General features: G+C 61.1%; 1 protein-coding gene across 5 annotated transcripts in view; it reads left to right on the forward strand.

Annotated features, from left to right (window-relative positions):
* Scarb1 (scavenger receptor class B member 1) overlaps nt 1–16,865 on the forward strand; it is a 56,118-nt gene that overhangs the window by 37,014 nt on the left and 2,239 nt on the right. For 3 of the 5 annotated variants that reach the window (XM_026402979.2, XM_077796065.1, XM_077796066.1), the window contains exons 8-12: nt 3,207–3,325; nt 6,717–6,790; nt 11,718–11,769; nt 12,706–12,852; nt 15,514–15,639. In XM_026402979.2, the coding sequence (XP_026258764.1) occupies nt 3,207–3,325; nt 6,717–6,790; nt 11,718–11,769; nt 12,706–12,852; nt 15,514–15,639 (518 nt within the window). Of the gene's footprint in view, nt 1–3,206; nt 3,326–6,716; nt 6,791–11,717; nt 11,770–12,705; nt 12,853–15,513; nt 15,640–16,865 lie in introns of those variants that run through there. The other 2 variants (XM_077796067.1, XM_026402981.2) reach the window with 2 other exon arrangements.

The following is a 16,865-nucleotide window of genomic DNA, read 5'->3' on the forward strand; positions in this document are numbered from 1 at the left end:
TCTGGCTGCTCCTCCCGGGTTTGTTGCACACTGTCCCCGATGGCCTCCTCGGCTGGCCTGTGGGCGCTCTGCGGGCTCCCTGTACCCTGGCCTTCTGTCCACCTGGTCTCTTGGTTTCCAGGGCTGTGCCCAGCAGGTAGTGTCCACTCAGACTGTGTTTGAATATCTGGACATGAGGGTGGGTCCCGTTCTTGGGGAACTGAGGCCCAAGGCAGGTGTGACTGAGGTCACAGGGCTGGTGGGACAAGAAGATGGCCCTCTGCCTGGCCAGGTCTTGCTGACCTCATCTTCCCACCACGTCCTCCAGCTAGAGGAGGGGGTTGTGCAGGGTGGACCGAGCAGGGTCAGGAGGGAGGGTCATCAAGAGACCGGACGGCATCCCCGGTTTCAGGCAGGCCAGGGCAGAGGGCCTGGCCCTGGGGCCTGTGCAGTCCACCTGGACACTTTCCTCTGCCCGTCTCACTGTGGGTGTCCCCGGGAATCTCTGCTTATAAGGTGGAGTCGCCTGCTGGGAGCAGGGTTGCAAGACCTTGGGTGGCAAGTGGCAGACGCTGGGCCTAAAAGGACACTTGCACTTGGTCAGCGTGACCGACAGTCCAGGGCAGATCCCGTCTAGAAGCTGCCCATCGCCAGGCCTCAGCTGGACTGTCCTCTGGGCTGGCTCCAGAACCTCCAGTGGCTGCTGGCTGGGAGTCCACCAGAGACCAAGCCCCGGGTCCTCCTCACTGCAGCCAGGGTCCCAGGGTGGCTCTGACTGGTCAGCCTTGCGTCCAGCTGTGAACTGGTCCCTGTAGCCAGGGCTGGGCTGGGCTGAGGCCAGGCTGGCATCTCACACTCGGCCTCCTGCTCTGCGGGGAAGGCTGGCACCAAGGGAAGCAATGGCAGAGAGCAGGGGAGGGTCTGCACTGGGGCCAGGCCCTGCAGAGGGTGGCCCTGACTCTTGGCATGTCCACAGCAGACTCCCAGGGGCACGGGAGGACTCAGACACCCAGCAGGACCGACTCCCTCCTCCAGGTGCCGAGCGGCCTGGTGGCTGAGCCTCCCGTCAGGGCACGCCCTGCCCGTCCTACCCTGCACACCCAGCTCTGCCTGGCTTGGGCTTCCTGGGAGTGGATCCCGGTGCACGTGCCTTTGTTCTTGCTTTTCTACCACATGCTGCTGTGGCCACCCAGGTGAACACCCACAGGGTGCTCCTCCGTGGGAGCACAGCCCACTGCCCGGCCCCTTCCGATCTTCACCCAGCTCCCGTGGGGCCTCAGTTGTGTTTGGTACGTGGGATCAAACCCAGAGGTGCTTTATCACTGAGCTCCAGCTCCAGCGCTTTTTAAAGAATTTTGAGACAGAGCCTCCCTAAGTTGCTGAGGCTGGCCTTGAGTTTTCCATCCTCCTGCCTCAGCCTCCTGAGCTCCTGGGATTGCTGGCTAGTTCCTGTGCTCTGACCATGGCTAGGGTGCTTCTAGAACATTCTTGCACATGCTGCTCGGTGGTGCACCTGCCTCTGCGTTTCTCTGGCATTTTATCTGAAGATTAAAAAAATACCCACATGCTTCCCTTTCCAGGCCTTGGAAATTTCTTGGACTCAGAACTCCCTCATCTCAAGCCTCCGGGCCTCTGACTTGCCCAACCGCATTCCTTAATCTCCATCCGAGGCAATAACATCGCTCGATGTGCCATAAAGCTATAAATTAATTATGCTTATTGCCTGGGCTGGTGTCTTCCAGGGCGTTTGGAAATGAAGTGGCCGGCAGGCTCAGACGTCTGCGTGCAGGTATTCGCAGCCACGTGGGCTTGCCGTCTGAGCCCAGGGCCGCGGGGGCATAGCTCGGCTGCTGGTGTCCCAGGTTGGAGGCCTGGTGGAGCACCCATTCCTCCCCAGGCCTTTGTTGATCCTCCTGTCTCGGCCTCCCAAGCTGCTGGGATTATAGGGGTGCACCACCATGCCCGTCTCTTTTTATTTTTTATTCTTAGGGTCTCGCTCAATTGCAGAGGCTGGCCTCACACTTGGGATCCTCCTGCCTCAGCCTCTGCAGTTGCGTGGGCCAGGACGCCTGGCCTGACGTTTCCTTGCTGACCGGCTCGGGTGTAAGAGCTCTGGTTTAAACACAGTCAGGAGACCTCGGCAGCTGTGCGGAGAAGCACACTGCGCGCAGGGCAGGGTGTCGGGAGGTGGAGATGGGCCGGGCTAGAATGCGTGATCCGGGAAGGGGAGCAGAAGGACTTGGGGAGGACAGGCGACATGACACCCGGCTCTCACCTCAGACTGGTTTGAGAAGAGCCGTGGGGGCCAGGATCTGGGGTGGGAGGTGCACATAGGCCCGAGTCGGGGTCACCACTGGCAGAGGAGGAGGGGCTGGTGGCTCTAGGAGGGGGACCTGGGACCACACAGTAGGCCATTTTGAAGTGTTCGATTCACGGGCATCTTGGCCGTTCATGCTGTCTGATTCCAGAGCACTGTCACTCCCCCAAGCAGACCCTGTGCCCATTAACTGTCACCCCTCTCTCTGTCCCCCAGCCCCAGGCAACCGCCAGTCTGCTTCTGTCTCTGAGCCTTGGGACCCGGGGAGGCTCCTTGTCCACTCTGTTCCTCGGGCGGTGGCCGCGTCTGCGTGGGCTGGCGTCTGCCCGTTGGGTTGTCTATGGTGGGTTCGGCCTCACGTTTCTGTGTGGGGATTTCCGCTCAGAGGGTGCGGCCAGCTGTCCCCGCTCACCCAGGACATGCCACCCCTCAGACGGGCTGCTGGGGGCAGGTGTGTGGCGGGCCCACGTGTGACACCTGAGCTCTCCGGTCCTGCTGCGCGGCCTGCGGAGACGCTAGAAGCACTCAGCTTGGCGCAGAGGCCCGGCCCGCTCCTTCCCGCGTCCCCCGCGGTCCTCCTTCACGTACCTGCTCCCCAGGCACCCCACTCCTGCTGGCTTCTGCTGCTGTCCCCAGAGCCCGCTCCCTGCCTTCCTGGCCTGGCGTCTGTTGGAAGCCACCCCTCTTTGATGTCACTCTCCTCCAGTCCAGTGCTCATCCCTCGCTGCGTCCCTGTACCTGGGCCTCGGGCTCCTCCCTGGCTGGATGTTGGCGTCTGCCTCTGGTCATCGTTCCTGGCGAGCTCTGCAGACTGTGGCTCTGCCTCCCGGCTGCACCCTGGACCCTGCTCAGGGCCTCTGGGTGAGCCGCCGTGCCCTCCTCTGATGTCCCTGTGTCCTCTGCCTTCCAGGTGCACCCCTGTTCCTCTCCCACCCTCACTTCCTCAACGCCGACCCCGTCCTGGCAGAAGCGGTGGCCGGGCTGCACCCTGACCCGGAGGAGCACTCCCTGTTCCTGGACGTCCACCCGGTGAGCCCTGCCCGCCACGCACTGGGGCGGGTGGTTTCTCGGGAGTGGCCCCAGTGCAGGGCTGACCCATCGCTGGGGGCTGGCGGCCTGGTGGCCTGGCGTTCTTTGGCAGTGGCACTTGGAGAATGTTGAGCCACCAAAGGTCCCTACTTTACCCCGGCTCCATAGGTCAGGGATATTATTGTCCTTTTATAAGGGTCTATAAACGGCCCTGGGATCATAAATTAATTAGGACTTATCAGCCTGTGCTTCTTCTGCAAGTCCGGAGGCTGCTGGGCTGTGCCATAAAGATCTCCAGACACCGGCCGGGGACAGGCTCATCTGCAGATAAATCAGACTCGGGGACTCGTCCCATGTGGGGACCAGGAGGGATCCGTGCCCTCCCAAGGACAGGCCTGTGGCTCCCGGGCATCTCTGTCCCCTGCAATGTACCCAGCTGGACTCGGAGGCCCCCGCTGCCCATTGGAAGATTCTGTGGGTTTCTGCTCCTGGAGTGGACACTCAGGTTCTCCCCCAAAGACTTTTTTTTAAAAAGTGATTTTTTAAGTTGAGACATAAAAGTCACAGGAGGCCAGGGCGTCCATGTCACCGTGTGCGCACACGGGGCAGAGTGGCTGGGCCTCGCGCTCACTCCTGCTGAGGGCACGTGGGGTCCCCTTCCGTAGAGGTTTTCAAGTACCCAGCTCACCGACTCTGGCTCAGTCACCACGTCACATGGCCTGTGACGATGGCCCAATGACTCCTCCTGTCTGAAAGTCTGTCCCCAGGCCTGGCCCCGGCCCTTGGACACCACCTGACTCTCTTCTAAGTTCCAAGTTCTCGGGTTTTGCACATAGTGAGGCCGCACACTGTGGGTCTGTGCCTGGCCCAGTCACTTGGCAGGTCACCCTCAGTCACCCGTGTGGTCCCAGGTGATGGGAGTCCCTCTCGTAAGGCTGCACAGCAGCCCACTGTGTGGACGGACCAGCTCTTCCTAACCCGCTGGCCCGCCGACGGATGCCTGGCCTGATTCCGCTTCCTCGATGCTGTCGGGGGACCTGGGGTCCAGCTGTCCCTGACCCACCCCCTGCCCTTCCTGGCCTGGCACGGTGCAGGGAGGCCGTCCTCCTGCCCCTCAGAGCCCTTCCAGATGCCCTTCTGCCCGTTTTTCTTCCTGCTCCTCCGTGGACCTCCTTGGCCTCTGACCGAGCCCCGGGCCCAGCCCCAGCGTCCTTCCTCCCCTCTGACTCCCCTCTGGCTCCTCTCCGCTGGCTTCCTGAGAGCCCGCCTGAGCACGGCCTCCCCTGCCCTCGCTGATGGCTGCAAGGGAGGGGATTTTTTTGGCCCTGAGTAGAGAGGCCAGAGAGGCTGGGAGGCCAGAGAGAGGCCGGCTGTCTTGGCAGCTGCGGGGCCGGCGTCTCCCCTGAGGCTGCGTCGTGGGAGCCCCTCCCGGGTGGGTCCCACTGGCCGGAGCAGCGGGGTGCCGTGTGGGACCTCTGGTGTGGGTGTGGGCCGTGGACCCTGCACCTGCCGGGAGAGCCCCAGTGGCTGCTGGGCTCAGGGGACTCACTAGGAGTCTCTCAGGACTCAGCCAGGGTCGACTGAGAGGAGGACGCAGTGGGCCTGTGGGGAAGGCGGCCCAGGCTCCCCGAGGCTCCTCGTGGGCACGTAGGACGCACCCGCGCCCCGGCAGGAAGTGGTGACAGCTGGGGAGGGGCTTCCTGAGAGGCTGGGCTGGTTGGGGCCACCCCGGCCCCCTGCCCTGCAGCACCAAGCTCGGGCCCCGGAGGGAGAGCAGGCGCCGGCTTCACCCCGAGGGCTGTGCAGGTAGTTGGGGCTCAGTGAGCCCCGGGCAGCAGCTGGCCACGGAGGGCCCCTCTGGAAATCCAGGCTCCAGATAGCAGCGGTCTCTCTGAGGAGGGTGGTGTGGGCCTGGGGTGACCCCGTGGCCCTCCTGGTTCCAGGCTCGGGAGCTTCTCTTGCCCAGGCTGGGGACGGCCCGGGAGCTGCTGTGAGGGGAGGCGAGCCCTTTCCTGCGGGTGGGGATGGCCCTCCCTGCCACCCGAACCTGGCGCCTCTGCCACCCCTGAGCTGGGGGTCAGCTCCTACCGTCCAGCTTGGCCCTCGGGCTCCAACCTGGGCCTCTCCCTCTGTTATTTCCTGCCTTTGTTCTGGAAGCACCTTCCTGGATGGAGTCTGTGTGTGGCACTTCTTTAGCTGTTGACTTTCTGAACCAGTGGCTCACTTACAAAGTGGATTGTTGTAGGTTTTGGGTTTTTATTTTTTGGTACCAGGGATTGGACCCGAGGCGCCTAACCACGGAGCCACATCCCCAGCCCTTTTTTTAAAAAAATCTATTTTATTTAGAGACAGGGTCTCGCTAAGTTGCCGAGACTGGCTTTGGGCACTCGCAGTCCTCCTGCCTCAGCCTCCTGAGCCGCTGGGGTCACAGCTGTGGCCACTGTGCCTAGCACAAAGTGGCTCCCTGCCTACAGGGGCCCTTCAGTGCGGCTTCAAACAGGAGATGATGAGAGCCTGCCAAAAACCAGGAGGTGACGCTGGATAAACCAACGGGACAGCCGTCCTGGGCTCTGGGTGAAACGTGGTCGCTGCCCTGTGCTGGCCGAGGCCAGTTCTGGCAGAGAGGGAGGCCCGCCTGCTGTCGCAGAGCCGGGACCACAGGCCTTGCCAAGGCTTTCCCTCTGGGTGATGGAGAAGTGGGGAGTGGACCCAGAGGACGCTGCCCCCATGGCTGGGGGTGGGTTGGGAGGGGCAGCCCAGACGCGCCATCTGGGGCCTTAAGGTGACAGATGGAAAGGGTCAGGCCTCCTCCGCCCAGTGACGGTCCCTTCTACCAAGGGGACCTTGACGTCATGGGCACGAGGGCTGTTTGGGAAGCCCCCATCAGTGCTTGGAACAGGGTGGGAGGCCCCCGGCCAGCTGTGCGCCCGAGGTTGATGACAGCAAGCCCCCCAGGCAGCAGCTGGCCCGGGGTATCAGATCAGGCGGGGGAGGCTTTATTGAGATGTCACTCCCAGGCGGAACTCGATCAGACCCACGGAGGGGACAGGGGAAGGGTCTGAGGAGAAACCACGTGGAAGCTCGACCGGACTGGACTTTTACGGGGCTTACAGCAGGAAGGGAAGGGCTTGGGACAGGAAAAAGTGTTTTTAGAGTCCCTTCTCCCAAGGAGTTCAGAGGAGCTGGCTGAACTCCAGGATTGGCCAGGGGGTCCTGCTGATTGACAGGCGTCAGTCAGGAGATCTGGCTGATTGACAGGCGTTTCTGCCAGCATCTGATGGATGTGCTTTTCCGGTGCGGGCTGCTTTGTTCTAAGTTGCCACTAAGTCGCCAGCAAGTCGCCGCCACCGACCTAACACGGGGACATGTCCTCACTGTGTGCTCTCCACAGGTCACGGGGATCCCCATGAACTGCTCTGTGAAGCTGCAGCTGAGCATCTACGTCAAGTCCATCAAAGGCATCGGGTGAGTGGACACCGGGAGCTGGAGCTGCAGGCTGAGCTGCCAGGGTCTCGGATCCCAGGGACCTGTCCCAGGAGCAGGGTGTGGATGGGAGGGTGCCTGCTGGGGTCTGTCCTGCCCGTCCTGGGGGAGGCGGGCAAAGTGTTGATCTTAAATCTGTTCCCAGAGGAGGTTTTAAGCACTGATGTTCTTTCCTTTTAACTGGGTCCCAGGGATGGAGCCCAGCCCCAGGTGCACAACAGATGGGCATCTGCAGCCCCTTTTTAAAACTGTCCCTAGGCCCTGCTAAGTCTCTGGGTTGGACTTGAACTGGCCGTCCTCCTGCCTCAGCCTCCAGTTGCTGGGCTCACAGGCGTGGGCCACTGCGTCTGGCTTGCGCACTGATTTTTTTTAATAAGAGCTTTATGGAGACAGAATCCCCCACCACGAGACTCACCCTGGGAAAGCGTGCAGCCGAGTGCTTGGTGTTGTATTCTAGGGGCCACAGTGGACTCTAGGATGTTCCCACCACTCCTAAAGGAACTCTGCCCCACCAGCAGCCCCTGTCCCCTCCCCCGGCCCCTGGCCACCATGGTCTGCTCCTGTCCCTGCGGACAGCCCTGTTTTGGCCCCTCACACACAGAGTCTCACGCAGTGGCCTGTGTGTGGCACCCGGTCCTCAGGCTCACTGTGTCCTGGGGTGGGTCAGTGCTTCTCAGGGCCAGGCCCTCCCAGGTGTGAAATGTGCTGGACGCGCGGGGCTGCGTGTGGCACATCCAGTTTCGGTGTAGACGTGTGCCTCCCCCGGGTCTGTGTGCAGGAGTAGGCCTCGGGCCACCAGTCACTCTGGGTCACCATTTGTGGGAACTGAATGCCTTTGTGCTGGCTCACATTCCTGCAGCGCCCGAGGCACCAGCGCCGCGTCCCTGTCCCTGTCACTGTCCCAGTCCCTGTCCCCGCTGGCACTCCCGATGCCGAGTTGGATGGGCCGGAGGCGGTGCGGTGCGGCTTCGTGTCGGGGCCTGTTCTGCAGCATATTTGAAATGGCTCTGTTTGGAAGATTTCCTGGGAGATTCCTGGGAGGCAGGAATGTGAGCGTCTGTCTGGGTTGGTAAATGCCTAACCTGTCCACGGGGCTCCCGGCCTGGCCGGGACCTGCAGGCCCGACTGCTGGGGTGTCCTGGAGGGACCCCGGGTGCACAATAGACCCACTAGTAGCTGGGCTGTGTTTGGTGACAGCCAGGATCCCCCGCTGCCACCTCCATGTCACTGGGCCAGGTGGGGACCTTGGCCAAGGAGCCAGGAGGCTGGGTCTAGGTCTGGGGTTCGGCCAGTCGCCACCCAGTACCAGTGGCTGGGGGCCTGGGCGCTGATGGAGGCCAGCGGCTGCTGCCAGGCTGGCGGGCCCCATCCCACCTCCCCTGAATCCAGCAAGGTGTCTCAGTGGAGGTGACTCAACCGCAAGTGACCTCAACCCCAGGTATCTTGCCGCCAGAGGGCTGGGAGGGGTGGCCACAGGAAGGGCCCAGAGACAGCGGCCACCAAGAGCCGCTGTGCTGCCTGCCCCCTGGGCGGGCACAGGGACGCTGCAAGGCACCCACACTCAGTCCCGTGGGTTCTCCCAAAGGCTTCAGAGGGGCAGAGGCTGCGCCCTAAGCCACCCTCCCTCTGTCCCCACAGCGTCTCTGTGGCCTTCTCTGAAGGTGACACATGCAAGCCCACCCACCCACTGGGAAGCTGCACTGGGTCCTGAGGACACTGGGCTGGGCTGGGCCTGCGTGTCCCCCGCGGCTGCAAGCCCAGCCCCTTCCTTCCCAAGCAGGCCCGGGACAGGGGCCTCAGGTCCCTGGCCACCTGCTCACTGCTCTGACTCAGCAGCAGTGACAACAAGCTCCCGTGACAAAGGAGAGACGCCGTGGGGTGGCGGGCGCCCGCGGCCACCGTAGCAGATGCCCACGGCCACCATAGCAGACTGGCGGCTTGGAACGGCACACATGGGTCACCTGACAGCAGTTTGGAAGGGGCCTCTGGGCTGAGGGCAGGATGGGCAGGGCCTGTTCATCCCAGGGGCTCTGGGGGCCTCTAGAGAGAGGCACCCAAGGTCCTCGGCCCGTGACCTCCACCTCAAGCCCTGATCCTCAGGCCCACTGTGCTGGGTGGCATCTTCCAGTCCCCGGCCCCTGACGTCCTGCTCCACCATCCAGTCCCCGGCCCCTGACCTCCTGCCCTCATAACCCAGGGTCACCCCCGGGTCTAGGTGCTTGGCCAGACACCTCCGCGGAGTCCCTCTGCCACGCGAGGGCGCGTCTGCACAGGCCTGGGGACTGGGGCTCAGGCACCTTTGAGTCGGGCCCAGCCCCCAGGGCCTGAGCAGGGCTCGGATCCCCGGAGTCGAGGGGCAGGGAGGACCCTGCAGACGCCCTTCTGTGGTGAGGGTGGTGCCGGCCCCAGGAACAGGGACCACACAGGTGGGGACGGAGGAGTGAGGGGTTCCTCTGGGTACAGGCGAATGATGGCCATCGTCAGGACACCTGACACCAAGAAGCAGGCACTGCTGCACACCTGCACGTATTCTAGCGCCCGAGGGCCGCACCACAGCCACGTATTTTAACTCTCACCACTGTTACTCCCTGTTTATAAAGAAAGAGAGTGGAGTTCAGAGAGGTTGAGAGAGCTGTCTGAGGTGGCACAGCTCACAGAGGCAGAGCTGGGATTCATCCTGGGGTTGTGGGCTGCACGGTCTCCCCTGTGAACTGCTGAACGTGTGGACTTCTGGTGGGTGGGTGGGGAAGGGAGAACGCAGGCCTGGGTGCTGGACAGAAAGAACTGGCGTGGAGGGAGGGACAGACCACCCAGGCACATGGACACAGCTGCAGGGTCGGGAGCCCAGACCTGCCCACACAGGGCATCGATGCTCACTGTGCGCTTGCTCCGCGCCTTCACGGGTCGCGTGCCAGTCAGCCTTGCTCCCTCGGCCCTCGGCTTACTGCCGGTGGCTGCTCCTGCCTACCCCATTCTGCAGAGACAGGGACAGGGCACAAAGGGCAAAGGGCCACCCACGTTCCGAGCTCACGCTGTCCGGGGACCCCTGTCCACGTGGCGTCTAGGGGCCCCACTTGCTCTGTGCCTGCTGGGTGGGAGCCCGGCTGCCGATCCCGCGTGACCACCCTGTCCACCTGCCGCAACAGGCCGAGGGCGTGTGTGTGTGGGGGGTGGCGGGTTCAGAGCTCAGCCCGACCTTCTCTGGGGCCAGGCCAGCGGGCTCCTGTCCCCCGGGCCCTTGAACCCCGCGCAGGAGCTCTCCGGCCAGATCGGCACCAGCAACGCCTCTTCCCCGGAGTTTTGTTACTCCTTTAAAAATAAACTGGAAATTTTAGAATAGTCTTAGATTTATGGAAAAGTTACAGATGTACTACAGAACATCTGTGTCCTGCCCTGGTGTCCTGTCGTACCCTGGGTGGACCAGGATCCACGCTGCTCCTCGTTTCCTTAGTTTCCCCTTGAGTTCTGCTCCGATGCCATTTTATTATTATTATTATTATTATTAGTAGTAGTAGTAGTAGTAGTAGTAGTAGCAGTAGTATGGGAATTGGACCCAGGGTGCTTACCCACTGGGTCACGTCCCAGCCCTTTTTATTTTTTATTTTGAGACAGGGTCTCACCAAGTTGCTAAGGGTCTTGCCAAGTTGCTGAGGCTGGCCTTGAACTTGCCCTCCTCCTGCCTCAGCCTCCTGACCACTGGGCTCAGTCTCCTTGTTCTCGATGCCGTGGGGGCCTCTGTGGGGATGGGTCTGACGTCCTCTCGTGGTCGGCAGGCGGTGGGCGCGGGAGGAAGAGTGCTGAGCAAAGGTGCTGGTCCAGGGCACAGACTGTCCACAGACCTCACTGCTGACCCTGACCCCGGGTGAGGTCATGTTTGTCAGCCCTTTACTGCCCCTTTGGCATTTTGTTACTTGTTACGGTGGCACACGTTTTAAGGTCACTCTCTTCCTGACGGGAAACTAAGCGGAGCTTCCCGTGTGCTGTCCCCTGTCACCTGTGGAATCCCTGCCCTGCATCCCCTGCTTATTTACATTCACTACGTGTTGCCAGAGATGCAGATGCTGCCGAGGGTTTCTCTAGGAGTCCGCAGCTTGCTTATCATTTCCGCAGCTTGCTTATCATGCCTGACGCGTCTCAGACGCGTTCGTTGGTGGCCTGTGAGGACCCCATCCCTCCCTGTCGGACATTCTGCAGTGTTCACTGCACAGAGACGCCCTGGAGGAGGCCCAGGGTCCTCGGGGACATTCAGGCCGTCCCTGTCGTCCTGGGTTTGCTGTTCCAAGCAACACTGGGCACCTTCAGGGCAGTTACTGAAGAGTGTCCTGCTGGTCATGAGGTTGTTGGTGGATTAGGTTTGGCTGAGAGAGCAGGAGACACAACAGCTGTGACTCAAATAGGACAAAGCTTTACTGTTATCGGTTCAGCCTTCTGGAGGACGTTGGGAGGCAGACGTCCTGGGGTGCTATGACAGCCCGAGACATTCATGGTCCAAGTTCATCACCTCATTTTGATCCATTTTCCTAACACACGGTTTCCATCTTCAAGGTGGTCTAAGTGGTCTAAAGGGCTGCCAGAGCTCCAGCTATTGCATCTGCATTTCACACATCTGAAAGGGAGAACAGAAAGTGTTTTCCTCCCAGCTACTCTACATAATGCTTCTGTGAACATCCCAACAACCAGAATTTGGTCACATGGCCCTCCCTGCTCTCAGCAAGAGAGACAGAAACAGTCTTACCTGGGAGCATCACAAACCTGAATAAAATTGGGGTTCTAAAAGGGGCGTATGGGAATCAGCTAAGTCCCATCAGCCTAGCCGTTGAGTGGCCCAGAACCACATCCCTCCTGACCCTGGAGCCCACATCTGTGTACCGCACCCTGTCACAACTCACCTGCTCTGTCTCACTTCCAGACAAACCGGGAAGATCCAGCCTGTGGTGCTGCCACTGATGTGGTTTGGAGAGGTAAGGCTACGCAGCCGCAGGTCGGGACCCTGGGGGAGGGCAGGGCTGGGCCAGGGGACGGGACTGTCCCCAGACTTTATGTCCATGCCAGTGGGTTGCAAGGACCATGAGATGGGGGTGCCAAGCAGTGCGTCCCAGGCGGGGTGTAAGGTGACTTTGTGACTGCTGTGCCCACTTCCACGGGGAGAAGAAGGGTAGCTGGTTTTTCAAGGAAGTCAAATTTTTCCTTTAACTTTTCTTCTCTCCAAGCTTTTTAATATTCCTTATGGGTTTTTTATTTTTTAATTTAATTTTGTTAAGTTACATTATTTTGTTTTGTTACGTTATTTCTAGCCTCACCCAGATTGCTAGTGGCCTGGAGGGATAGGTCAAGTTTAAGGTCAAGGCCACTGCAGCTCACACAGCCCCGTGCTGGTCCACACAGCCCCGTGCTGGTCCACACAGCCCCGTGCTGGTCCACACAGCCCCGTGCTGGTCCACACAGCCCCGTGCTGGTCCACACAGCCCCGTGCTGGTCCACACAGCCCCGTGCTGGTCCACACAGCCCCGTGCTGGTCCACACAGCCCCGTGCTGGTCCACACAGCCCCGTGCTGGTCCACACAGCCCCGTGCTGGTCCACACAGCCCCGTGCTGGTCCACACAGCTCCCGGGCGCCACGTGCTTTCCGCTCGTGGCCCCGCCCCCGGAGGCTGTCAGACTCCGGCTCCTCATTGGTCAGGTTAAGATAGGGCAGCCACGTGGGAGGGGCTCGTGGGCCAGGTCTGCCTGCCATTGGTAAGGCTGTGATCACATGGTTCAGGCCCCTGCAAGGTCGTCTGGGAAATGTAGTCTCACCGAGCTCACGGAGGGAAGGTAGGCGCCTGGACCCTGGTGGGCGGGCGAGGGCGCAGGGCTGTGGGACGGCCGCGTGGGCCCAGCTGTGTGCCCTTCCGCAGAGCGGGGCCATGGAGGGCAAGCCGCTGCAGACGTTCTACACACAGCTGGTGCTGATGCCCAAGGTGATGCACTACGCCCAGTATGCGCTGCTGGCCCTGGGCGGTGCGCTGCTGCTGGTCCCCATCATCTACCAGGCGCGGAGCCAGGTAGGTGACTGCGCGAGGCCCCGGGTTTGCACCCGGGCCGGGCCGGGCGTCGGGTTGATCCGCCCTCATCCTTCACTCTGCCGCCTCCTCGCATCTCTCTCACCCTTCGCAGCCTCTGCTCTGCCTCCTGGTGTCCTGGGACCTCCCCGGGGCCGCAGCGGGCGTTGGGGGTGAGGCCCGGCTCTCATTCAGCAGGTGGGCACCTGTGAATGCCAGGCTGCTAGGCCAGGGCGTCCAGGTCCCCGCTCGGGGGACAACCAGGCTGGCACTCCTGAGGCGGGAGACAGGAGAGAGCCAGGTTAATATGAGAAGAGATAATTTTACCAAAGATAGAGGGTCATAGAGAAAGTGACCAGCCAGAGCCCCTGCTGTGGAGCTGAACTGGGACACCAGCCACTTCAGTGTGTGCAGGTTTCTCTCAGCCTCGAGACACATCTGAATTTAACTCGAATATGTCCGAAATGTTATTGTCGCAATAAGAACCAACAGGAAAGATATAGGAATTTTTGCAAATTTTTTCCCCAAATCTTTGAAATCCCATGTGTCTTTTACACTTAGAGCAGCTCTCCATTTGGCTCACCCTGTTTGAAAGGTTTGTAGCCACTGCATGTGGCTCCCAGACTGAACACCCCTGTCCAAGGAGGTAGGACAAATACAGAGAGGAAAGGCCTCTGGAGTGTTGGAATCCAAGCTTAGATGCAAGTGCACAGCACCCAGAAAGTGCTACAGATGGAGGGAGGGCCAGTGCAAAGACCCTGGGCCAGCAACAGGGCAGGCACAGTGAGGGGTCCGGCAGGGCCGAGGTGGCTGGGGGAGGGAGTCCTGGGAGGGACAGGAGATGGTGTCTGAGAGAGCACACGGGCAGGTAACTTGGGGTTTTTTAAAGAGGAGTCACTTTGTCACCTGAGTGGCAAACAGGTCCTGGGCCAGGAGGGTCAGGAGCAGGGAACCAGCGAGCAAGATTGGGAGCAGCTTGTATCAGGAGAGGGCAGAGGGGAAGATCTGTGACGGGAGCTGGAGATTGAAGCCAGGGTGCTTTACCCCTGAGTCACATCCCCGGCCCTTTTTATTTTTATTGTGGGATGGGGTCTCGCTAAGTTGCTAGGGCCTTGCTAAGTTGCTGAGGCTGGCCTTCGAGACTTGCAATCCTCCTGCCTCGGCCTCCCCAGCCGCTGGGATCACAGGTGTGTGCCACCCTGTGACCACTTTGTTTTTCGTGGCATTTGCTCGCACACATCTGCTGAGACACTTATTTGAGGGCTGAGCTGGGCACAGGTGGCGGGGATTCAGAACAGACCAGAATACATAGTCTGTCCCACAGATCTGGGTCAGCAGGGCGGTCTCAGGTCGCGGGGCACAGGGCAGATGGGTGAGCAGCCGAGATGGATGGGGGCTGCTGCTCTCAGGCAGGCATCTGGAAAGGCCCCCCCCCAGGGGCACACCTGAGTTGACCCGAGGCTTCCTGAGGGCCTGGGGACCCCATGCCAGCCAGTTTCTCTCCTGACCCTGGGAAGCTCTGTCCCCTGCTTGCTTGCTCCCTGTACTCTTGCTCTCCGTGGGCCTTTCCCACTCTAACCGGGGCCCCACGTCCCTTCTGCCTCTGGCCTTGGGGAGCAGTTCCCAAGCGCCCCCCAGCCACTCCCTCTCCCTTGCTGCCGGGAGCCGAGGCCCAGCTGGTTGCCTAGCAAAGTGAGTGCCCAGTGTGTCCCAGGTTACTGTGGGGACCGGGGGCAAAGCTCCCTGCAGACAGATGTCACAGTGTCCTTCAAGGACACCCAGCCTCTGAGGGGCTGGGACAGCAGGGGCCCTGGTCCGCTGGCCCCTGTCTCTGTCCCAGTCTCAGGCAGGGGGGTGACGAGACTGAGCGTGAAGGTCCTCCCTGTCCCCAGATCAGCGCCCTGCCCCATCCATCCAGCTTCTGTGGGGCCTCTTCCCACAGCTTCGCCAGAGGCCGGATGAGGGACGCATGTCCATCAGCTGCGCTTTGCCTCGGCGGCTCAGGCCTTACCTGTCTTTATGTGTCCTGAGTTTCTAAATTGCACTCCGGCGAGCTCCGTGTGTTCCCGTGTCTCTGTGGAGAGAGTTTTCCAAAGTCTTTGTTGCGGGGCAAAACAAAATAATCCTAAGTATTTTAACAGAAAAATCTCTTCTGTCCAGTCGATTTAAAATGCCCCTGTCCCAGTGGAGCTCAGGTGGGGCCTGTCCTCAGTGTCCCTGGGCCCTGGTTCCACCCCAGCACCAGAGCCACAAAGGAGACACAATGGCCCCAGACCAGCCATTGGCCTCGCCCCCCCCCCCCCCCCCCCGCCCAGTGGCACATTAAGTAATGTGCGGGACCTCTTGGACCAGGCTTGGCCATCCTCAGAGTGGGCTTCTGGTCTAGGAGCAGCCACAGCTCCCCGTCTCAGCTTCTTCTGGTCTCAGCCTCCTCCCATCTCAGCTTCCTTTGGTCTCAGCCTCCTCCCATCTCAGCCTCCTCTGGTCTTAGCCTCCTCTGGTCTCAGCCTCCTCTGGTCTCAGCCTCCTCCGGCTGGGAAGAGCTGCTGGACCCTAAAACCCCACACCCCTCCTGTCCCCTGTTTGCTTCGGGAAACACAGAGCGGAGCGCGACCCTCGCGGCTGGGCCGACGTGGACTATAAATTAGCTTGGTTGTCTTCTAGGACAAATGCTATTTATTTTGGAGTGGTAGTAAAAAGGGCTCAAAGGATAAGGAGGCCATTCAGGCCTACTCTGAATCCCTGATGACGCCTCCTCCCAGCGTTGTGCTGCAAGAAGCAAGACTCTAGGTGGGTACCAGGTAAAGCCCCTCCCAGGGGCCAGCCCAGGGAGCTCTCTGCAGTGCGGTTTCTTTGATCCCTGGTGGCTGTGGGCTGCTCTGTGTCAGTTTCGAGGTCACAGTAAGAAGGCAAGGTCCAGGCGAGGCCGGCTGCTCCTGAACCTCTTCCCAGGGGTGCCTGGAGGGCCAGAGCCTCCTGGGGCGGCCTCCTGGGGCGGCCTCCTGGGCTGGAGGTCTGCATTTTAATGGACCCTGGGGGCATCTTGAAGGTTCAGGGACCCCTGTTTGAGACACATTGGCCTAAGCCTGGTAAGACTAATAAGAACAAAGAAGGTATCCATTGAGCACCAGCTGAATATATCCAGGACTGCTTCTGCCGGACAGGTCACCAGATTGAGCACAAATAAGAGACAGGAAGCCCAGTATAGGTGGGTTCCAGCCCAGCAGCCAGTGAGTGACCTTGCAGTTGGGGACATGCTCAGATCAACACCTGCAGGAGACGCACCTGAATTCGGCGTTCAGGGCTCCCTGGTTTTCACCCAGAAGCTCGGCCTGTGAGGAGCAGGCAGTGCCCGGGGCTCCCGGGGCCAGGTCTTGAGGGGAAGAGCCAAAGGCCCTGGGCTTGCCTTGGGCTGGGCCAGGGTGAGTCATACATCTGCCCGGGGACAGCTGCTATTTTAGTTTCTGGGAAATGTGCCGCCCTCACACCAGCCTTGGCCAGACCTCTGGGTCTCAGTCGCTGCCCACCTGGGTGTGCAGGGTGCTCTCGCCTCGGCCAGTGGTCATCGCCAGCGGGCTTCAGTTGCCAAGGCCAGGAACTGGGCCAGAGGAGGAAGTCAAGGGGAGTGGGCAGCGGTGGCAGGGCCTCAGGTTGGCAGGAGGGAGGACGCTGTGTCCCGGCCAGGCCTGCGGCCCCTCTGCCCACCTGGGAACAGCGGGTAGACAGTGGGCAGGGCCTGCTCTTGTCCAGCGGGTGTCCTGAGGAGGGCTCCCTGCTGTGGGGGATGAGCGTCCTGGCCAGGCCCCTCTCCTGCCCGCCTCCCGAGGACCCCGCCAAGGACCCCACTGGGAGACCCATGAGCTGGGCACACTTGGGTGGTGTCCCTGCCCCCCAGCCCCCAGCAGAAGCGTGTCTGGTGTCCCCTGGGACAGGCCGAGGTGGCAGTTAGTCAGTCTTAGCCTGGGGAGGGGGTAGGGAGGTCCCCGTGTCTGCACCCCTGGACAGAACCTAGGCAC

Source organism: Urocitellus parryii, chromosome 3 (genome assembly GCF_045843805.1).
Source record: "Urocitellus parryii isolate mUroPar1 chromosome 3, mUroPar1.hap1, whole genome shotgun sequence".
Taxonomy (NCBI): domain Eukaryota; kingdom Metazoa; phylum Chordata; class Mammalia; order Rodentia; family Sciuridae; genus Urocitellus; species Urocitellus parryii.